Source organism: Astatotilapia calliptera, chromosome 3 (genome assembly GCF_964374335.1).
Source record: "Astatotilapia calliptera chromosome 3, fAstCal68.1, whole genome shotgun sequence".
Classification (NCBI taxonomy): Eukaryota; Metazoa; Chordata; class Actinopteri; order Cichliformes; family Cichlidae; genus Astatotilapia; species Astatotilapia calliptera.
Window position 1 is genome coordinate 622,749 of NC_137424.1, and position 22,740 is coordinate 645,488.

General features: G+C 44.8%; 1 protein-coding gene and 1 long non-coding RNA gene across 2 annotated transcripts in view; both read left to right on the top strand.

Annotated features, from left to right (window-relative positions):
- The window catches only part of LOC145426168 (uncharacterized), a 537,068-nt gene that overhangs the window by 467,865 nt on the left and 46,463 nt on the right, over positions 1–22,740 (top strand). The window lies entirely within an intron of this gene.
- LOC145426125 (protein NLRC3-like) overlaps positions 1–22,740 on the top strand; it is a 77,062-nt gene that overhangs the window by 18,886 nt on the left and 35,436 nt on the right. The window contains exons 2-4 of the mRNA XM_080299647.1: positions 9,149–9,227; positions 9,390–9,594; positions 9,842–11,633. Coding sequence (XP_080155773.1) covers positions 9,149–9,227; positions 9,390–9,594; positions 9,842–11,633 — 2,076 coding nt within the window. The remainder of the gene's footprint in view (positions 1–9,148; positions 9,228–9,389; positions 9,595–9,841; positions 11,634–22,740) is intronic.

Sequence of the window (22,740 nt, forward strand, 5' to 3'; positions counted from 1 at the left end):
TGGTCAAAAATGACTCCAAGGTTCCTCACCGCGTTACTGGAGGCCAAGGTAATGCCATCCAGAGTAAGAATCTGATTAGATACCATATTTCTAAGATTTTCAGGGCCGAGTACAATAACCTCAGTTTTATCTGAATTAAGAAGCAGAAAGTTAGCGGCCATCCAGGTCTTTATGTCTTTAAGACATTCCTGCAGTTTAACTAATTGGTGTGTGTTATCTGGCTTCATGGACAGATAGAGCTGGGTGTCATCTGCATAGCAGTGAAAATGTATGCTATGTCTTCTAATGATACTGCCTAAGGGAAGCATGTATAATGTAAACACAATTGGTCCTAGCACTGAACCCTGTGGAACTCCATAATTAACCTCAGTGTGTGAAGAGGACTCTCCATTTACATGCACGAATTGGAGTCTATTAGATAGATATGATACAAACCACTGCAGCGCAGTACTTGTAATACCTACAGCATGTTCTAATCGCTCTAATAGGATATTATGATCAACAGTATCGAACGCTGCACTGAGGTCTAGCAGGACAAGCACAGAGATGAGTCCACTGTCAGAGGCCATAAGAAGATCATTTGTAACCTTCACTAAAGCTGTTTCTGTGCTGTGCTGAGCTCTGAAACCTGACTGAAACTCTTCAAATAAACCATTCCTCTGCAGATGATCTGTTAGCTGTTTGACAACTACTCTTTCAAGGATTTTTGATATGAAAGGAAGGTTGGAGATTGGCCTATAATTAGCTAAGACTGCTGGGTCTAGAGATGGCTTTTTGAGTAAAGGTTTAACTACAGCCAGCTTGAAGGCCTGTGGTACATAGCCGATTATTAGAGATAGGTTGATCATATTTAAGATCGAAGAATTAATTAATGGCAGGACTTCTTTGAGCAGTTTTGTAGGAATGGGGTCTAAAAGACACGTTGATGGTTTGGAGGAAGTAATTATTGAAGTTAACTCAGAAAGATCAATTGGAGAAAAAGAGTCTAACTTAATATCAATGGTACTAAGAGTAGCTGTAGATAATATTACATCTGTGGGATGATTATTGGTAATTTTTTCTCTAATGATAAAAATTTTATTTGTGAAGAAGTTCATGAAGTCATTACTAGTTAACGTTAAAGGGATGGTTGGCTCAAAAGAGCTCTGACTTTTTGTCAGCCTGGCTACAGTGCTGAAGAGAAACCTAGGGTTGTTCTTATTTTCTTCAATCAGTGATGAATAGTAAGATGTTCTGGCTTTGCGGAGGGCTTTCTTATAAAGCAGCAAACTATTTCTCCAGGCTAAATGATGATCCTCTAAGTTTGTGACACGCCATTTCCTCTCCAGATTACGAGTCATCTGCTTTAGGGTACGTGTTTCAGAATTATACCACGGAGTCAGGTACTTCTGATTTGAGGCCTTAGTTTTCACAGGAGCTACAGTATCCAGAGTCGTACGTAGTGAGGAGGTGAAATTATTAACAAGATAATCGACCTCTGTTGGGGTAGCGTTCAGATAGCTGCTTTGCTCTGTGTTGGTACAGGGCATTGGAGATGATAACAGTGGGTGGATTATATTCTTAAACTTAGTTACAGTGCTTTCAGAAAGACATCTACTTTGATAAAGTCTACTCTTCACCGCTGTGTAATCAATTATTGTAAAAGTAAATGTTATCAGGAAATGATCAGACAGGAGAGGGTTTTCAGGAAACACTGTTAAATGTTCAGGTTCGATGCCATATGTTAAAACAAGATCTAGAGTGTGATTAAAGTGGTGGGTGGGTTCTTTTACATTTTGAGAGAAACCAATTGAGTCTAATAACAGATTAAATGCCATGTTGAGGCTGTCATTTTTAGCATCTACGTGGATGTTAAAATCACCCACAATAATGATTTTATCTGAGCTCAGAACTAAATTAGATATAAAGTCTGAGAAATCAGACAGAAACTCTGTGTAAGGCCCAGGTGGACGATAGATGATAACAAGTAAGACTGGTTTCTGAGTTTCACAGCTGGGGTGGACAATGTTAAGCATCAGGCTTTCAAATGAATTAAAAGTCTGTCTTGGTCTTTCATTAATTAATAGGCTGGTGTGAAAAATTGCTGCCACACCGCCCCCTCGGCCTGTGCTTCGAGATTTCTGGTAGTTAGAATGGCTCGGGGGTGTTGATTCATTTAAACTAACATAATCATCCTGCTGCAACCAGGTTTCTGTAAGGCAGAGTAAATCAATTTGTTGATCAATTATTAAGTCATGTACTAACAGAGACTTGGAGGAGAGAGACCTAATATTTAATAATCCACATTTCACTGTTTTACTCTTTGGTTCAGATGTGGATACTGTATTGTTCTTTCTTTGTGATTGTTTATGTTTAAGTTGTTTGTTGCTGGTTTTTAGTTTGTTTTTTGTCTTTTTGGAAGCTGACACAGTCTCTATGGAGATGGGTTTTTGGGGGGGTAGCAGGAGGAGAGAAGCTGCAGAGAAGCGTGTAAGACTGCAACTCTGCTTCCTGGTCCCAACTCTGGATAGTCATATTTTGGGGGGTTTAATAAATTTGTCCATATTTCTAGAAATGAGAGCTGCTCCATCCAAAGTGGGATGGATGCCGTCTCTCCTAACAAGACCAGGTTTCCTCCAGAAGGTTTGCCAATTATCTATGAAGCCCACATCGTTTCTGGGACACCACTCAGACAGCCAGCAATTTAAGGAGAACATGCGGCTAAACATGTCACTCCTGGTCTGATTGGGGAGGGGACCAGAGAAAACTACAGAGTCCGACATTGTTTTGGCAAAGTTGCACACCGATTCAATATTGATTTTAGTGACCTCCGATTGGCGTAACCGGGTGTCATTACTGCCGACGTGAATTATGATTTTACTGAATTTACGTTTACCCTTAGCCAGCAGTTTTAAATTTCCTTCAATGTCGCCTGCTCTGGCCCCTGGAAGACAATTGACTATGGTTGCCGGTGTCTCTAGCTTCACATGTCTGAGAACAGAATCGCCAATTACCAGAGTTTGACCCCCGGCGGGTGTGTCGCCGAGTGGGGAAAAACGGTTAGACACATGAATGGGTTGGTGGTGTACCTGGGGCTTCTGTTTAGGACTATGCTTCCTCCTCACCGTGACCCAGCCGCCCTGATTCCCCAGCTGCTTGGGACCTGCCGGGGAACAGCTAGCGGGGCCTACGCTATTTTCGGCTGCACCAGCTACAGGGGCCTGGCTAGCTGCGGGTGAATGAAGGGTGCGAAGCCGAGTCTCCAATTCAGTAATCCTGGCCTCCAGCGCTGCAAATATGCTACATTTGTTACAGATATCATTACTGCTAAAGGAGGCCGAGGAGTAACTAAACATCTGACACAATGAGCAAGAAAGTGCAGGAGGGACAGGTGAAGTAGCCATGGTGCTAATGAGTCGGCTACGAGCTAAGCTAGGCTAGCGAGACAGTACAGAGACAGTGAGTGAATACTTTGGCTATAAATTAGGTAGTGAGTACACAGAAAGTGTGCTTCGGAGGAAGCACGTGAAGATTATACTATGAAAGAAGAATGTATTTAAAAGTTGTTAATTAAATCGCTAAGCAAATAAGCTACTCAGAAACACCACTGTGTTTGAGCAGGAACAGGAAGTGATACTCTACCACAGAGCGAGCGAACACCAAGTGACCTCATTGTAGTGTTGATGCATGTGTGTTCTAAGGTGCATTTAAAACCCAGGAGGGCATGGAGCTACCTGCCAGAGAGCAGCAGGTAAGCGCATGGTCCCTCCTGCTAGCCCTCAATGTCTACGTGTATTTAAAATTGAGAGGTGGGCAACGACGCCAGGGGTGAGGTGTACACCCTGATGGTAATTTGGATTCCGTGTATCGTGCCCACCCCCAAGACCCTATATGTATGTGTAATGCGAGTGTGAGTAATGTGAATGTCTAAGTTGTGGGAAAAATTGAGGCAGAGGCAGCCAGAAGGGGACAGGGAGGGGGGGGGGGGGGGTAGCCTCCTTTGCACCCTGGTGACATACCCCTACTCCAAGGCCCTGCATGTGTGGGTGGTTGTGGTGGAGCGGGAAGGGGGAGGCAGCTGGAGATGGGGAGGGAAGGAAGGGAGGGGCAAGTGACCCCTCCCTGGGGCCAGCTCCCCCGCTGACCCCAGTAGGCACCCCCATACTCCGCGACCCGCCAGGGAAAGGGGGCCCAGGCCCATCCAGACCGGTGCCCAGTGCAGCAGCGCCTCCCGGCCCAACAGAGCCTGGGACAGTCCACCCAACCCCACCACAGAGAAAACTGCACCCACCCCACCATCCACTCATCTTCCAGACTACATAAGACAATAAACACCCAGGCTGAGATCTTCCTCCACCTCTCCTGTATCTCCCCCTCCTGCAGAGAGAGTTCCTGAAGAGAGGAAAGTTCCTGCAAGACGTGAAAATCTCCCCCACCAGTTGAAGAGCCCCCCAGGTGGCTCGATGCACCGGCGGCACCCTGCTCCAAGGCTGGGCCCCCATGCACCCACCCGCCCACAACCCCAGCAACACACCAACCAGGACCCAAGCCCCCGAGGCCCGGCCCGGGCCCCAGCCCAGAGAGGGAGCGCCCCCAGAACCTCACGCCCATCCCGGACCCACCCAGGGGCAGCCAGGCTACCAGGTCAGTAACCCACGTCCGTCAGCACAGACCCTCCCCTAGCCCCGCTGCACGCAGCCGCGAGGAAACAGTCACCTGAGAGCCAACAGAGCCCCTAACCGGACATGACCGCTACCCCGGGTTGAGCCCCCCAAGGAAGATGCCTCCGGGGAACCCCCCGACGCCCTAAGCCTGTCCCTACCCCCACACCAATCACAACAGTGAAGGCGGGACCAAACTATGACCCCCCACCCCCACTAGGTGATGGAGCTGATCAAAGGAGCCCAGAGCAATTGATCTGATGTGGTGGCAGAGGCTGTATCAAGACTAATGTAATCTAATAGATAATTTCTATATTGGTTAGAATTAAGATTATTTTTATTTTTCCAGTTCATGAGGACTGTTTTCTTGGCTATGCATAGGGCAGTGAAAACCATATGGGCGATATTCTTTTCTGAAGTGACATTATCTAAGCTGCCCAACAAACACACTAAGGGGGAAGTTGGAATGTTACATTTCAGACACTTCGATAAGTCTTCACATATCTCGCGCCAAAACTTCTGAACCGGTGGACAGAACCAAAGAGCGTGGATATAATTGTCCAGTGAATTGGTTTGGCAGTGTGAGCAGTTGTTGGTAGACGTAAAGCCCATCTTGAACATCCGATGACCTGTATAGTGCACTCTATGTAATATTTTGTATTGAATTAGTTGAAGACTGGGATTTCTAATTAGATGAAAGGTTTTTAAGCAAATCTGAGACCAGAAGTTTAGGTCTAAGTTAACTGATAAATCCGCTTCCCATTTTGCAATAGGAAGAGATATTGATTCATCTGTTTTAGAAAGCATTCTGTATATTTTGGATAGTAATTTGGGGGTTTTAAGAGTAAGAAATTGAACCACACTTGGTGGTGTTTGTAGTTCAACTTGACCCGGTTTAAATTTCTTTTTTACTATGGATTTAATTTGTTGATATTCTAAAAATCTTTTCTTGTTGATCCCAAATTGTGTAACTAGTCCGTCAAATGAAATAAATTCTGTTCCTTCTAGTATACAGTGGGGCAAAAAAGTATTTAGTCAGCCACCGATTGTGCAAGTTCCCCCACCTAAAATGATGACAGAGGTCAGTAATTTTCACCAGAGGTACACTTCAACTGTGAGAGACAGAATGTGAAAAAAAAATCCATGAATCTCAATACTTTGTAACATAACCTTTGTTGGCAATAACAGAGGTCAAACGTTTACTATAGGTCTTTACCAGGTTTGCACACACAGTAGCTGGTATTTTGGCCCATTCCTCCATGCAGATCTTCTCGAGAGCAGTGATGTTTTGGAGCTGTCGCCGAGCAACACGGACTTTCAACTCCCGCCACAGATTTTCTATGGGGTTGAGGTCTGGAGACTGGCTAGGCCACTCCAGGACTTTCAAATGCTTCTTACGGAGCCACTCCTTTGTTGCCCGGGCTGTGTGTTTTGGATCATTGTCATGTTGGAAGACCCAGCCTCGTTTCATCTTCAAAGTTCTCACTGATGGAAGGAGGTTTTGGCTCAAAATCTCACGATACATGGCCCCATTCATTCTGTCCTGAACACGGATCAGTCGTCCTGTCCCCTTGGCAGAAAAACAGCCCCATAGCATGATGTTTCCACCCCCATGCTTCACAGTAGGTATGGTGTTCTTGGGATGCAACTCAGTATTCTTCTTCCTCCAAACACGACGAGTTGAGTTTATACCAAAAAGTTCTACTTTGGTTTCATCTGACCACATGACATTCTCCCAATCCTCTGCTGTATCATCCATGTGCTCTCTGGCAAACTTCAGACGGGCCTGGACATGCAGCGGAACACGTCTGGCACTGTGGGATTTGACTCCCTGTCGTTGTAGTGTGTTACTGATGGTGACCTTTGTTACTTTGGTCCCAGCTCTCTGCAGGTCATTCACCAGGTCCCCCCGTGTGGTTCTGGGATCTTTGCTCACCGTTCTCATGATCATTTTGACCCCACGGGATGAGATCTTGCGTGGAGCCCCAGGTCGTGGGAGATTATCAGTGGTCTTGTATGTCTTCCATTTTCTGATGATTGCTCCCACAGTTGATTTTTTCACACCAAGCTGCTTGCCTATTGTAGATTCACTCTTCCCAGTCTGGTGCAGGTCTACAATACTTTTCCTGGTGTCCTTCGAAAGCTCTTTGGTCTTGGCCATGGCGGAGTTTGAAGTCTGACTGTTTGAGGCTGTGGACAGGTGTCTTTTATACAGATGATGAGTTCAAACAGGTGCCATTCATACAGGTAACGAGTGGGGGACAGAAAAGCTTCTTACAGAAGACGTTACAGGTCTGTGAGGGCCAGAGATCTTCCTTGTTTGAGGTGACCAAATGCTTATTTTCCACCCTGATTTACGAATAAATTCTTTACAAATCCTACCATGTGGATTCATGGATTTTTTTTTCACATTCTGTCTCTCACAGTTGAAGTGTACCTCTGGTGCAAATTACTGACCTCTGTCATCATTTTAAGTGGGGGAACTTGCACAATCGGTGGCTGACTAAATACTTTTTTGCCCCACTGTATGTTCTAAATATTTGATTCCTTTACCACTCCAATCTGAAAAGTTTATCATATTATTGTTTTGTAAAAAAAAAAAAATATATATAGATATATTTTTATGAAGAGCAAAATATTTAAAGTTAAAGTTTATTTTTTTAAGTTTATTTATTATGGAATATCCCTGTCTGTTTTTTTTTCATATTTATGTTTGAAAAACATTGTTTTAGTGTGTTCAGTAAATGTTTATCTTGTTTGGCCCGTGAGCTAAAATGTGCCTTGAGTTTTGGCCCCCTGTGCCATTGAGTTTGTCGATTTCATATAGTAGTATATATTGCATTTTTTAGTAATCTTCTGATATCCTGTTTTTGTGAAGGCACCATGAGGTCGCTTTTTTTGTTTCTTACATTTCTAAAGACCCAGCCCAACCCCTAAAAAACACCCCAAAGAGCTTATAAGTTACACACCCAAAGATGTAAATCACATTAACACTCGTCTGATACACAGATATTTTGTCTTGAAAAAATTTCCCCTCTAAGGTAGGATGAAAGGACCAAAAATGGTTTAACAGGCAGGCCAAGTCCAAAGAACAATTCTGAAACCTCTTCATAAAGCCTGCAGGGCACACAAAAAAAAGAAAAACTAGGTGAAAGTCTGGCCTCTCTTATGCAAAACAGAAAAATGATGGGTCAGCCGGCTGACCTCTGGCTGAAAGTGACAATTTTGATTGTGTGTAGCAATCAAAATTGCCTATATCTGTATATAAATATACACTTATATCAATTATCTCCCAGAATTCCAGTTGGGTCTGTGCTTCGACAGGCCCTGCTTGTTTAGAAACGTATTTTCGTTAACGACAAGCAAGACAATGATGGAACCGGGCTTTACATGCTAGCAAGGGAAGGCTGGTCGGAACCAGGCTCTTGGAGCTGAATGCTCCTCACCTGTCTCCTAGCCAACTTCAAACAACAGCCTTCCTCGAAGCCTTTTATTTCCATGACACACAGTTTACACAAACAGTTACAGTACACACAAGAACCTCCCATTGTAAAACCCCTCTATGGCTACAAAAGACAGTTACTATGTGTGTATGTGTGTGCACGTGTATGCATGTGCGAAAATGTGTGTGTGTGTGTGTGTGTGTGTGTGTGTGTGTGTGTGTGTGTGTGTGTGTGTGTGTGTGTATGCATGTATGTTTGAGAATGTGTTTTGGTGACCTCCTGCCCACAAAAGGGTCATAAAAGCAGGAAGCTTACCACACAAGAAAACAGAACCTTCAGATAGGATGTGCCTACAATAAAACACTTCAGCCTCCCCTACCAACAAACTGGCTGGAGAGGTAGTCAGAGACAAAGGAATGTCTTTGATCATGCTGCTTGAACTAAGACTTACAAATTTAAGTAACACAATGACAACATTTAACAATTTGACTCCAACAATTCCCTTAGTTCATTATCACTGTTCTTCCCTTTACTTGACCCTCACCGTTAGTGATGGGATTTCCGGCTCTTTTTAGAGAACCGGCTCTTTCGGCTCGGCTCACTAAAAAGAGCCGGCTCTTTCGGCTCCAAACTGGCTCTTCAGCACGTACAAACCCCAAAACACATTTCGAGCTTTAACTGAACTTCCGAAACATAGCTACCTAGATCAATTAAATTACACAATTGAAAGCATATGTGTATTGTTTGTGTATTTATACACAAGCACTCATATATATTCTAATAATTTAAAAAAAAATTTTTACCTGTTACTACCACATACCAAATCTGGTTGTTGGTACTTCCTGGCTTGTGTAGCCACTAGGTAACAAAAGCTCAACACTTCACCTAGCATCCTGGAGCACTTCTATTGTGTTTTGTATGTGCTTCGGAGTTTGTACGTGCTTCGGAGTTTTTACGTGTTTTGGAGTTTTTACGTGTTTTTGTATCTACACTTGGGGTTTGGTTACAGTCACTTACTGGATCTTTATCCTGTGCTCAAACTAATTCTCCATGATTCCTCCACAGAGTGGACCAGGAGAGCTCAGAGGTTCCCCGTAGTCATTCTGCTCAGCAGCATCAAACACACCTACACTTCATATTTATGGTCTGTACATGTACAACAACTATTTTTACATCTATTCTGTTCACAGTCATCTCCCTGTTGCTCTTTGTAGACCAGTGGATTGTCAGTGTGTCCAACATGGATATGATGTTTGGCTCCATGATTTCAGTCTGATTGGCTCATTCATAAAGCATTCTGTTCCAGATGCTGGAGGACAACATCATCACTTTTGTGAAGAACGAGCTGATGAATCTCCAGAAAGTTCTGAGTCCAGATTACTCAGAAAGCTTAGAGGGTCAGAGTGAGGATGACGAGCAGAGGAGGAGCAGCAGAGAGTCATTTGTAAAGATCACACTCAATTTCCTAAGAAGAATGAAGCAGGGGGACCTGGCTGACCGTCTGCACAGCAGTAAGATGATTTATGTAAAGATCTAAGCAGCTGGATGAACAAAACATTTATACTATTGTCTGAAATTGTATGCAAACACTAACTCATTACCGGGGATGTGATTATAATTCAATTAAATTATACTTATATATGCAAACAGACTGCAACAGTCACATAAAGGTAAGATGAAGACCCTATAATACAAAGGCAGAAATTGCATATTATAGAAGAGGAAATAATATACTTTATTCTCATTTTGTTCATTTAGAAATGTTTGCTGCAGCTTATCAACATAGCCTTAAATCTGCACTGCAGAAGAAGTTCCAGTGTTTGGTTGAGGGGATCGCTAAAGCAGGAAACCCAACCCTTCTGAATCAGATCTACACAGAGCTCTACATCACAGAGGGAGGGACTGCAGAGGTCAATGATGAACATGAGGTCAGACAGATTGAAACAGCATCCAGGAAACCAGACAGACCAGAAACAACAGTCAGACAAGAAGACATCTTTAAAGCGTCACCTGGAAGAGATGAACCAATCAGAACAGTGCTGACATTAGGAATGGCTGGCATTGGGAAAACAGTCTTAACACAGAAATACGCCCTGGACTGGGCTGAAGACAAAGCCAACCTGGGCATCAGGTTCATATTTCCATTCACATTCAGAGAGCTGAATGTGCTGAAAGAGGAAAGGTTCAGCTTGGTGAAACTTGTTCATCACTTCTTTACTGAAACTGAAGGAATCTGCAGCTTTGAAGACTTCCAGGTTTTGTTCATCTTTGATGGTCTGGATGAGTGTCGACTTCCTCTGGACTTCCACAAAACTACAATCCTAACTGATCCTAGAAAGTCCACTTCAGTGGATGTGCTGCTGATAAACCTCATCAGGGGTAGACTGCTTCCCTCTGCTCACCTCTGGATAACCACACGACCTGCAGCAACCAATCAGATTCCTTCTCAGTATGTTGACAGGGTGACAGAGATCAGAGGGTTCACTGACCCACAGAAGGAGGAGTACTTCAGGAAGAGATTCAGAGATGAGGAGCAGGCCAGCAGGATCATCTCCCACATCAAGACATCACGAAGCCTCCACATCATGTGCCACATCCCAGTCTTCTGCTGGATCACCTCTACAGTTCTGGAGGATGTGCTGGAAACCAGAGAGGGAGGAGAGCTGCCCAAGACCCTGACTGAGATGTACATCCACTTCCTGGTGGTTCAGGCCAAAGTGAGGAAGGTCAAGTATGATGGAGGAGCTGAGACAGATCCACACTGGAGTCCAGAGAGCAGGAAGATGATTGGATCTCTGGGAAAACTGGCTTTTGATCAGCTGCAGAAAGGAAACCTGATCTTCTATGAATCAGACCTGACAGAGTGTGGCATCGATATCAGAGCAGCCTCGGTGTACTCAGGAGTGTTCACACAGATCTTTAAAAAGGAGAGAAGACTGTGCCAGGAAAATGTGTTCTGCTTCATCCATCTGAGTGTTCAGGAGTTTCTGGCTGCTCTTCATGTCCATCTGACCTTCATCAACTCTGGACTCAATCTGCTGGAAGAACTACAAACAACCTCACAGAAGTCTGAACCAAAAGAACTTAATGAGAAACACTTCTACCAGAGTGGTGTGAACAAGGCCTTAGAGAGTCAGAATGGACACTGGGACTTGTTCCTGCGCTTCCTCCTGGGTCTTTCAATGCAGACCAATCAGACTCTCCTACGAGACCTGGTGACACAGACAGGAAGTAGCTCACAGACCAATCGGAAAACAGTCCAGTACATCAAGAAGAAGCTCAGTGAGAATCTTTCTGCAGAGAAAAGCATCAATCTGTTCCACTGTCTGAATGAACTGAATGATCGTTCTCTAGTGGAGGAGATCCAACTGTCTCTGAGATCAGGAAGTCTCTCCACAGATAAACTGTCTCCTGCTCAGTGGTCAGCTCTTGTCTTCATCTTACTGTCATCAGAAAAAGATCTGGATGTGTTTGATCTGAAGGAATACTCTGCTTCAGAGGAGGCTCTTCTGATGCTGCTGCCAGTGGTCAAAGCCTCCAACAAAGCTCTGTAAGTAAATATGTATTGATCGCTTGATCCTTTCATTTTTGAGATAGTGATTTCTTTCATCAGAGATCCATAATTATTGCTGACAACATGTTCATTTTCATTTGTATCATACACACACACACACACACACACACACATATATGTATATATACGGGGAATACATACACATACAGGCAGTGCAGAATTATTAGGCAAGTTGTATTTTTGAGGAATAATTTTATTATTGAACAAAAACAATGTTCTCAATGAACCCAAAAAATTCATTAATATCAAAGCTGAATGTTTTTGGAAGTAGTTTTTAGTTTGATTTTAGTTTTAGCTATTTTAGGGGGATATCTGTGTGTGCAGGTGACTATTACTGTGCATAATTATTAGGCAACTTAACAAAAAACAAATATATACCCATTTCAATTATTTATTTTTTACCAGTGAAACCAATATAACATCTCCACATTCACAAATATACATTTCTGACATTCAAAAACAAAACAAAAACAAATCAGCGACCAATATAGCCACCTTTCTTTTCAAGGACACTCAAAAGCCTGCCATCCATGGATTCTGTCAGTGTTTCGATCTGTTCACCATCAACATTGCGTGCAGCAGCAACCACAGCCTCCCAGACACTGTTCAGAGAGGTGTACTGTTTTCCCTCTTTGTAAATCTCACATTTGATGATGGACCACAGGTTCTCAATGGGGTTCAGATCAGGTGAACAAGGTGACCATGTCATTAGTTTTTCTTCTTTTATACCCTTTCTTGCCAGCCACGCTGTGGAGTACTTGGACGCGTGTGATGGAGCATTGTCCTGCATGAAAATCACGTTTTTCTTGAAGGATGCAGACTTCTTCCTGTACCACTGCTTGAAGAAGGTGTCTTCCAGAAACTGGCAGTAGGACTGGGAGTTGAGCTTGACTCCATCCTCATCCCAAAAAGGCCCCACAAGCTCATCTTTGATGATACCAGCCCAAACCAGTACTCCACCTCCACCTTGCTGGCGTCTGAGTGGGACTGGAGCTCTCTGCCCTTTACCAATCCAGCCACGGGCCCATCCATATGGCCCATCAAGTCTCACTCTCATTTCATCAGTTCATAAAACCTTAGAAAAACTAGTCTTGAGATATTTCTTGGCCCAGTCTTGACGTTTCAGCTTGTGTGTCTTGTTCAGTGGTGGTCGTCTTTCAGCCTTTCTTACCTTGGCCATGTCTCTGAGTATTGCACACTTTGTGCTTTTGGGCACTCCAGTGATGTTGCAGCTCTGAAATATGGCCAAACTGGTGGCAAGTGGCATCTTGGCAGCTGCACGCTTGACTTTTCTCAGTTCATGGGCAGTTATTTTGCGCCTTGGTTTTTCCACACGCTTCTTGCAACCCTGTTGACTATTTTGAATGAAACGCTTGATTGTTCGATGATCACGCTTCAGAGGCTTTGCAATTTTGAGACTGCTGCATCCCTCTGCAAGATATCTCACTATTTTTGACTTTTCTGAGCCTGTCAAGTCCTTCTTTTGACCCATTTTGCCAAAGGAAAGGACGTTGCCTAATAATTATGCACACCTGATATAGGGTGTTGATGTCATTAGACCACACCCCTTCTCATTACAGAGATGCACATCACCTAATATGCTTAATTGGTAGTAGGCTTTCAAGCCTATACAGCTTGGAGTAAGACAACATGCATGAAGAGGATGATGTGGACAAAATACTCATTTGCCTAATAATTCTGCACTCCCTGTATATAACTACCAATATAATAACCAATCTAAATCTTATATACAGAAAATACAGGATTACAGAAATAAAATGAATACCACAGAGTGTGCCTTAAGTGCAGTTGCAGTCCAGCAGTGTGAAGCAGTGTGACAGTTCAACTGTTTAGGAGGGAGATGGCGAGGGGAAAGAAACTGTTCCTGTGTCAGTTGGTCCTAGTCTGCAGGCTTCTATACCGTCTGCCAGAAGGCAGCAAGTCAAAAAGCCTGTGTCCAGGGTGTGAGGGGTCTGTGATGATTTTCCCTGCCCGTTTCCTGATAGAGGTGCAGCTACTGGATGGAGGGGAGGGTGGCACCGATGATCTTCTGAGCTGCCTGTACCATCCGCCACAGTCTGCACCTGTCCTGTTTAGTGGCTGCTCCATACCAGACTGTGATGGAGGAGCACAGGACAGACTCAATGACTGCAGCGTAGAACTGGATTAGCAACTCCCGTGGAAGACTGTACTTCCCCAGTTATCTCAGGAAGTACATCCTCTGCTGGGTCTTTTTGAGGATGGAGTTGATATTGGTCTCCCACTTCAGGTCCTGGGAGATGGTGGTACCCAGGAACTTGAAGTTCTCCACAGTTGACACCGGGCTGTCTGATATGGTGAGGGGCAGACGTGTTGAGGGATGTCTCCCCAAGTCCACTGTCATCTCTACAGTCTTAAGCATGTTCAGCTCCAGGTTGTGCTGACTGCACCAGAGTACCAACCACTCAACTTCCTGCCGGTATGCAGACTCACCACCAACTTGAGTGAAGCCAATGACAGTGGTGTCATCTGCAAACTTTAGGAGTTTAATAGCCGAGTTCTTGGAGGTGCAGTCATTGGTGGAGAGGGAGAACAATAGTGGTGAGAGGACACATCCTTGAGGGGCACCAATACTGAGCAACCGTGTTTTAAGAGGTGATCTCCCCCAGCCTCACTTGCTGCTTCCTGTCTGTCAGGAATTTGGTTATCTACTAAAAGGTAGCTGGTGACACAACGAGCTGGGAGAATTTGGAGGAGAAAAGTTCAGGCGCAATGGGATTAACCCTTTAAAACCTACCATAGAACCAAGAATGCCAGAGCTTTATATTTTTTACATGCTATGGAGCCATTTTTGGGAGCATTTCAAGTTGCTATACATCAATACAACTGTTATAGCCCAAATTTTAATAATATGTATGCATTACATCCACAGTAACTAGATAAATTACCGAATTTCCCAGAGGAACCCACCCAAGGGATTAATAAAGTTCTATCTTATCTTATCTTATCTAAATTGCAAAAAAGTGCAATAAACTACAAAAAAATCAGAAAATCGTTTTTGTTTTTTTACATATATTTCTACTTAGATAAATTTAAGAGGTTTATCCCTCAAAACTTTAAATACAAAAAAATTGCAAAACATACTTTACAACAACAGGAAATTTAGTTTGAGTGTCTTCATAGTTTTATTTTTGAGAAAAAACGAAAAACAATCCTATGATGCCAATTTGCAGAGAAAACAACGTGCATCAAAATAAACTATTTAAAGCAGTGCAATTTGAGTTACAAGCATCCCAGAAACTATTCAGAAAAGCATAAAGTCAAACCTGACTTATAAAAACAGCAGTAAAGGCTTATAAAGCCTACAAGTAAAAAACTAAATTTTCCGCGAAAATGACGTCACTTCCGGTTTCGGGGAGGTAATGGCGGACATGCGATAGTTCGCACTGACGTCTATTTCAATGTAGGAAGTGTTACGAACAGCTGATCGGATCGGCAAAGCCCGTTTCTGGAACATTATGTTTTTGTTTCTGCAAGCGCTTTTTATGCAATTTTTGAAAAGCTATATGTGGAAGAAAACCATGACCTAGGACAAGCTGATGGCATAAGATGTAAGTACAACTCCTCCGGTTTCATATGCAAAAAAATTATTGCGTTAGCTTACGTGGTTCTGGTTTTAGAGGGATTTAAAAATAGTTACGCAAAATGGAGCGTACCCGCTCTGACCGGCTTTAAAGGGTTAAAAGCCGAACTAAAGTGCACAAACAGGATCCTGGTATAAGTTTCCAGGCAAGATGTTGCAAGATGTAATGCAGGCCTTACGACGATGTTGGAGTTTAGGAGTGAACCATGGTTTATTGTTGTATGTGCAAAAGGTCTTGGTTGGCACAAACACATCTTCACAAAACTGATATATGATGGCACAGTGTCTGTCAGCTTATCCAGATTCTCAGGTGCAGCTTCAAAAACAGTCCAATCAGTGCAGTCAAAGCAGTCCTGCAGTTCCTGCATTGCTGTGTTTGTCCACTTCTTCACAGTTTTGACTACAGGCTTGGCATATTTAAGTTGTTGCCTATAAACTGGAATAAGATGGACCAGGCAGTGGTCAGAATGTCCCAAAGCTGCCTGAGGGACAGAGGGATAGGCATCTTTTAAAGTGGTTTAACAGTGGTCCAGGTTGATGTTGTCGCTGGTGGGGCAGTTTATATAATGTCTATATTTAGGAATTTTGTGGTTTAGATTCGCTCTTTTAAAATCCCCAAGAAGAATTGTAAAGGAATCGGGGAATTTTCTTTCCAGTGTGGTAATCTGGTCAGCCAGCTCACACAGTGCATTCTTTGCGTTGGCCTGAGGGGCAATGCAAACTCCGACCAGAATGAAGCAAGAAAACTGCCATGGTGAATAAAGCGTTTGCAGTTGATGAGAATAGTTTCTAGGTTTGGGCTGCAGTATTTCTGTAACACTGTGACATCAGTATACCAACCTTCATTAATATAGAAGCAGACTGCACCACCCTTTGTCTTCTCTGAGAGCTCCGTTTTGCTGTCCACCCAGTGAAGTTGGAAGCCCGGCAGATTTAAGGCAGTGTTGAGAATTCATTCCCTGAGCCACGTTTGAGTCAAGCAAAGGGCAGCAGAGCGTGCAAAGTCCTTGTTAGTCCGGTATAAAAGCAGTAGTTCGTTCACTTTGTTTGGAAGAGAGTGGAGATTCACCAGGTGAATGGAAGTGCCATGCGGAATTTCCTCTGACGTAGTTTCATCAGCACACCAGACCCCGGTCTGCGTCTTGTCCGAGCGCCACAGAGAGCCGCTGTGCCTCCGACTAAAATCTCAAAAAAACTTTCCGGGTTTATGAGAAAGGATAAAACATAAATACAAACTCCTCACACGCTCATCGGAAGGTACATGAACATCTCAATAAGCGCAATATATACATTGTTTGACTGGACAATCGTCATCTTACAAAGTATAATACTTAGTTTTAAACAAACCCATGCGGGATGCCACTGATTGAGCTTACCTTGCAAAGCAATCACATTAAATGCTAACCCAAGATGGTGCCCGCGTGAACAAGAAACTCTAACTATGGTGTCCTTTAGAGGACAAATGGCTGAAATCTGAAAGAGAACCCATGTCAACAAAATGGAACTAACATGAGATCTTTTCCTTGATCCTCCCAAAATCTCCTCCAGTTATTGCCACTGTTTCTTCCACACACTATGCAGTTCAATATGTCCAAGTACTTATTTGCACAATCTCTTACACATGCACACCTTCATACACCAGGTTAATTTTTGCATAATGCTCAGTCTTTTGCACATTGCTATTGAACTGTTGTGTCTGCACTCTCTTCTGTCTGTATCATTCTGTTGTGTCTGGTGTTCTGTCTTTGTTTTGTTTTGGGTTTTTTTACAATTTTGTGTATTGCACTTTATGTAGTCCTGTGTTGATTGTCTGTTATGTGTAATATGTAGCACCATGTTCTTGGAGCAAATCAAAGTCTTTTTTCATTCTTTACCCTAACATGGAAATGAGCAAACAAAAAGCCAACAATACAAACAGTTTTGCCGGTTGACAGTTTGGGCATCAATCTCTCTGTCATCTCTGCTGGAATCTTCAACTGTGAACATCCTTAGGTCCAATCTTCAGAACTCCTCATGTCACATAAGACAAAAAGGAAGAAACCAGAACCTCTTCTTCACCTCACTCTAATTTTATACCTACTGACCCTTTCTTCCCCTCTCACTGGACGTCACATTCACATTTTGGTCGTCCAATCAAGTTGTTTACATCTAGTAATGGACGTCAACAAGGCTGAAAGATGCCAAGGTTGAAGCTGGCTCATGAACACACACAGCACTGTACTCATTTTTAACACAAAAGGCTGAATGTAAAGGCCTTGTACCCCCTCTCGGCTGTGCTTGTAAGGTTGGGAAGAAAAGCAACTGGACCTTTTGAAGATTCTTAAAATGGTAAATGGTAAATGGCCTGTATTTATATAGCGCTTTTACCAGTCCCTAAAGACCCCAAAGCGCTTTACATATCCAGTCATCCACCCATTCACACACACATTCACACACTGGTGATGGCAAGCTACATTGTAACCACAGCCACCCTGGGGCGCACTGACAGAGGCGAGGCTGCCAGACACTGGCGCCACCGGACCCTCTGACCACCACCAGTAGGCAACGGGTGAAGTGTCTCGCCCGTTGCCACCAGTAGGCAACGGGCGAGACCTTAAAGAAATATGAAATCCTTAGTTTACCAATAACTGGGTGACTGAGAACCTACACAGACATATTGGCTGTGTCCCAATTCAGGGTCTGCACGCTTGGAGTACAAGTGCGATTACATCACCGCCACGCGACAACGGCTGTCCCAATTCGAAGTGTACTTCAAACGCATACTCCAAATGTGCCGTCGATTTCCCCAAATATCAAGCGTGGTCCGGTGCACGCTTTGTGGTCCCATATATGCCACAATTCATAGCGCGGTGGTGGGTGTGGATAATGTTGCCGCAAAATACGGCAGAAGGGAGCGTCCGAAGAGTGAACTGTCAAAGGTAAGTACTGAATATGGTGTCATTTATTTATGTGCGAATGTTTAATAACGAAGACCATTAAAACATTACTGTTGGCCACATGTCGGCAAAGTTGTGTGCCATTAGTGATGTTTGTACTTTCAGCGTTAACTTGGTTTTAAAGCCTCTACTTCTAAATATATATATAGTCGACCTTGATCTTACAGAGAATGTGATGATTTTATGGATAATTAAAGTCAGTCATATATCCACAAACACAACAAGCTGAAAGTCAGTGATGCTGCTCGGTTTGCAGTCCTGAATATCACGGCACAAGCAGGATTCACTGCACTGTTAATGTTAGCTATGTTATATTGCTGCCTCTGGTCAGTGGTGTCGAGCCAAACGGACTTTAACGTGTGTTTGAACGAGCTGACGGTTCACTCGTTAAGCTGAAAGAAAGATCCTTTAATCACAGGAGTCACACATGTGTCCACTGTACCATCTGGGAACTGTTTAGCACTGGTAATAACACAAACACTAAATCCTCCTTCTCTTGTGCTGTTTTGTAGCAGTGTATACACCTAAGACTGTCACCTCTCTGTCTGTCCTGCACTCTCTCTCTTTTTATTATTATTTTTTTTAATTGAACGTTTTGTAATTATGACAGTCATCCACATGAAGAAAACAAAAACAGCAAACCCCCCACCCAAAAAAACCCAAAACCAAACAACAAAAAAAACAAACAAACAAACAAACAAACATGATACGCACTGACAGTAACATAATGGCACCGTGAAACCCTCAGATCTGCCCGGTCTGGGGAGCTCACCTCCACCTCTTTACAGGTCCCATGTCGTCAGGTTTTTGCTACTGTCCACGCAGCACTTTACAGTCCATCCCTGATGATATTCGGAAGGGTCTCTTTTATGAGCTACCTTATAAAAAACCGTTACCACGTCCTTAGCCGACCTTCCTTCTTCCAGTAGTTGCGTGAAAATACTTAGTTAAGCTCTTGTTATATAACCCACCACCCCACCCCACATTACCACCTTCAACAAATCTCACCCACTTCCTCCAGTTTTTATGAAATTTGTCCATTTTGAGGTTCAAAAAAAATGTAAGTTTTTCCATTCTATATATTTCCTCCATTATTCCTGTCCAATCTTTCTTTGTTGGGGACTCTTTCTCCAGACACCTCCTGGTAAGCGTTTTTTTGCCCGCTCCCAACAGGATGTTTATCAAATATTTTTCCTTTAAGGAGGCTGCTGATGGGATATCGCCCAAATACACAGTACAGAAATCCAAATTTAATTTGAGACCAGTCACAAAGTAAATTGATTCAACCACTTCACTCCAGTATGGTTGGATTATTGGGCATTTCCAAAATATATGAAAATGATCTGCCATGTTTTCCCCACAGTTTCTCCAGCAGTATCCATCTGTCAGTTTACCTTTTTGTTTGTATTTTATTTGGGGTGTTATAAAAAACCTAATAAAATTTTTCCACGTGAATTCCCTCCAATAACCCGAGCTAGTAGTTTGCATCTGTGTCCTACATATATTTAAACAACTGTCCTCTGATATGTTGATTTTACCCTCCGTCTCCCATTTAATTTTGATATAATGGTTGATTGATCCTTAAGTGATTGTAGGTTCCGATAAAGTTTAGCAATCAATTTATTTTTAACCTTTATATGCTTCTTTTATAACGGGGACTAGGCCTTCACTATGTCCTTCTGTAGTTTTTATATTACTATTGAAATAGGACCTGACTTGGACATATCTGAAAAAATCTTGGTTTTCCAAACCATAGGTGTCTCTTAATTTTTCAAAACTTTGTAATCCTTCTTTTCCTAACAATGAGCAAAATTGTCCGATCCCCCTTGTTAACCAAGTTGTATAACGTCTATCTATTTGTGCAGGGATAAATTTCTTATCATGTATGACCCATCTGAGTTGTTTGAGACCAGCTCCTGATTTAAGACTTTCGCATTCATCAAACCATATCTTTAAAGGAGTTTTAGTCCATTCGTTTAAATTATTTTTCTGTTCCAAATATAATTTTTTTATCTCCTAGTATTTGTCAGGGTTCCTGGGTCGTTGACCCAGTGATTTCAGTTTGTTCATGTTCAGTTTAGTTCGCCACATTAATGTTCTCACTTCCTGTCTTTTCCCCGTGTCAGCTTGTCCCCCGTGTCATTAGTCAGATTATGTTCAGCCCTGTACTCGCCTGTTTCCAATCACTGTCATCATTCAACCTGTGTATTTAGTTCCTCGGTTTCACCAGTTCTTTGTCGTGTCATTGATGTACGTCTGATGTTACGTTGTCCTTCCCGTGTGTTCCCTCAGTTCAGTCAGCCGTTCAGTTGTCTAGCCAGTCAGTGTCCGTTCACCCACTCCCTATAATAAACCTTCACCTACCTGCCAGTCCTGCGTTTGGGTTCCTTCTTCCTCGCCTCCACACAACGCCTGACAGAATGACACGACCCGTGCCACGAAGACACGATCGGAACCCAGCGGACTCGGACCTCTACGAGCGGCAGGAGGTAGCGCTCTCCGTTTGGGCGGAGAAGCTCAGGGGGAAACAGCGGCTCTTCTCAGAGAGGGAGCACGTCTTTGAGGGGACTCGCCTGGCTCTGGGCGGGCCTCGGAGACGCCGCGGTCCTCCACCTGCTGCCTCACCTGCATCGGAACATTCGCCGCGTAGAGTGGGCGTCACAGGCCAAGCTTCGGCTGCTCAATCTCCCGCCGCTCCGCTCCTCGCTCGCCCGCCAGCCGCCTCATTCGCCGGACCTCCACCATCGCCACGGCACAACGGCTACGCCTCCCACCTTGGCTCAATGGGGGCTACCGCGCCAGAGGCTCTGCTGTTTACCCCGGCCGCTTCCTCTTCCCGGGGAAGGCGGCGCACACGCCGCCATAGAACGGACTACTTTCAGCCACTCCCGATGGTGAGCTCCAGTGACTGTTTTTCGCACTCACCATCTGATTATTCACTCAAAACGCACAATAATTCGTGGGATGTTTCCCTCCTGGAGGATTCTGTGGACTGGGAAGATTTATTCTGCTCTGCTCTCCCAAAGACTGTAAATAGTGGTGGCAGGAAAACCAGAACAATCCCCAATAAACCTGCTAACATCACACACCCAGTCATTATCTCCACTCCCGTCAGTCAGTCTACCCCCACACCAGTGCCAGCTCCCAGGAGGAGGGCAGCTGCGACCCAGTCTACCGCCACACCCGCTTCTGTTTCTCGAGTGGGGGTGACTGGTGTCCAGCCACCTCCCGTGCCTGTCCCAGCGCCTAGGCTGAGGACGGCCAGGATCCAGCCTGACCCCCCTAGAGACTCAGCTGAGGCTCTCCAGCCAGTGCCCTCACGCTCTGGAGGCACGGAAGAGCTAATCAGTCCACCACTTCATCCACCACCTGATCCAGCCTTTCACGCACTAGCTCTATCCCTGGTTAGATTAGCTGACGTGTCCCCTGCTCAGGCACCGGCCTTACTAGCTCAGGCTGTAGCTTTATCTCCCTCATTAGCTCAGTCTGTAGCCCAGCCATTAGCCACACCAACCTCAGCTCCGTCGTCAGCCTCACCTGCTGTTCAGCTTCCACTCCTGTCAGTTCCCTCACCTGCTGTTCAGCTTCCACTCCTGTCAGTTCCCTCGCCTGCTGTTCAGCTTCCACTCCAGTCAGTTCCCTCGACTGCTGTTCAGGTTCCACTCCAGTCAGTTCCCTCGCCTGCTGTTCAGCTTCCACTCCAGTCAGTTCCCTCGCCTGCTGTTCAGCTTCCACTCCAGTCAGTTCCCTCGCCTGCTGTTCAGCTTCCAGCCCCGTCAGTTCACTCACCTGCTCTCCAGTCCGCTCCTGTCCAGTCACCCGTAGCTCAGTCTCCTGTCCAGTCACCCGTAGCTCAGTCTCCTGTCCAGTCTCCTCCTGTCCGGTCAGTCCAGTCGCCTCCTGTCCAGTCAGTAGTCCAGTCGCCCGTCCACCATCCTGTTCAGTTCCCGGACCTGCAGCCACAGCACCCAGAGCCAGCTGTGAGCTACCCTGCTCCTCAGCCAGGGGTTACCGCACCAGCCTCATGCCTCGTCAGCTGGAGGGCCCAAGGAGCCCGTCCAGCCACCACCTGCAGCTGCCTCGCTGTCACCTAGCTCTGCTTCTGCTACGCCTGGTCTGGCCTCAGACTCTGCCTCTGCTTCTGCTACACCTGGTCCGGCCTCAGACTCTGCCTCTGCCTCTGCTACGCCTGGTCCGGCCTCAGACTCTGCCTCGGCCTCTGCTACGCCTGGTCCGGCCTCAGACTCGGCCTCGGCTTCGCCTGGTCCGGCCTCAGACTCAGCCTCGGCCTCTGCTTCGCCTGGTCCGGCCTCAGACTCGGCCTCGGCCTCTGCTTCGCCTGGTCCGGCCTCAGACTCGGCCTCGGCCTCCGCTTCGCCTGGCCCTACAGCTGCTCCTCAGTCCCCGCCGGCTCCCACGCCGCCTTCTGCAGCTGCTCCTTGGCCGCCTTCTCCTCGTCGCCGGCGTGTCTGTAGTGGTAATTTTAATTGTGTCACATCTAAATATTTCCATGTTGCTTCGTACG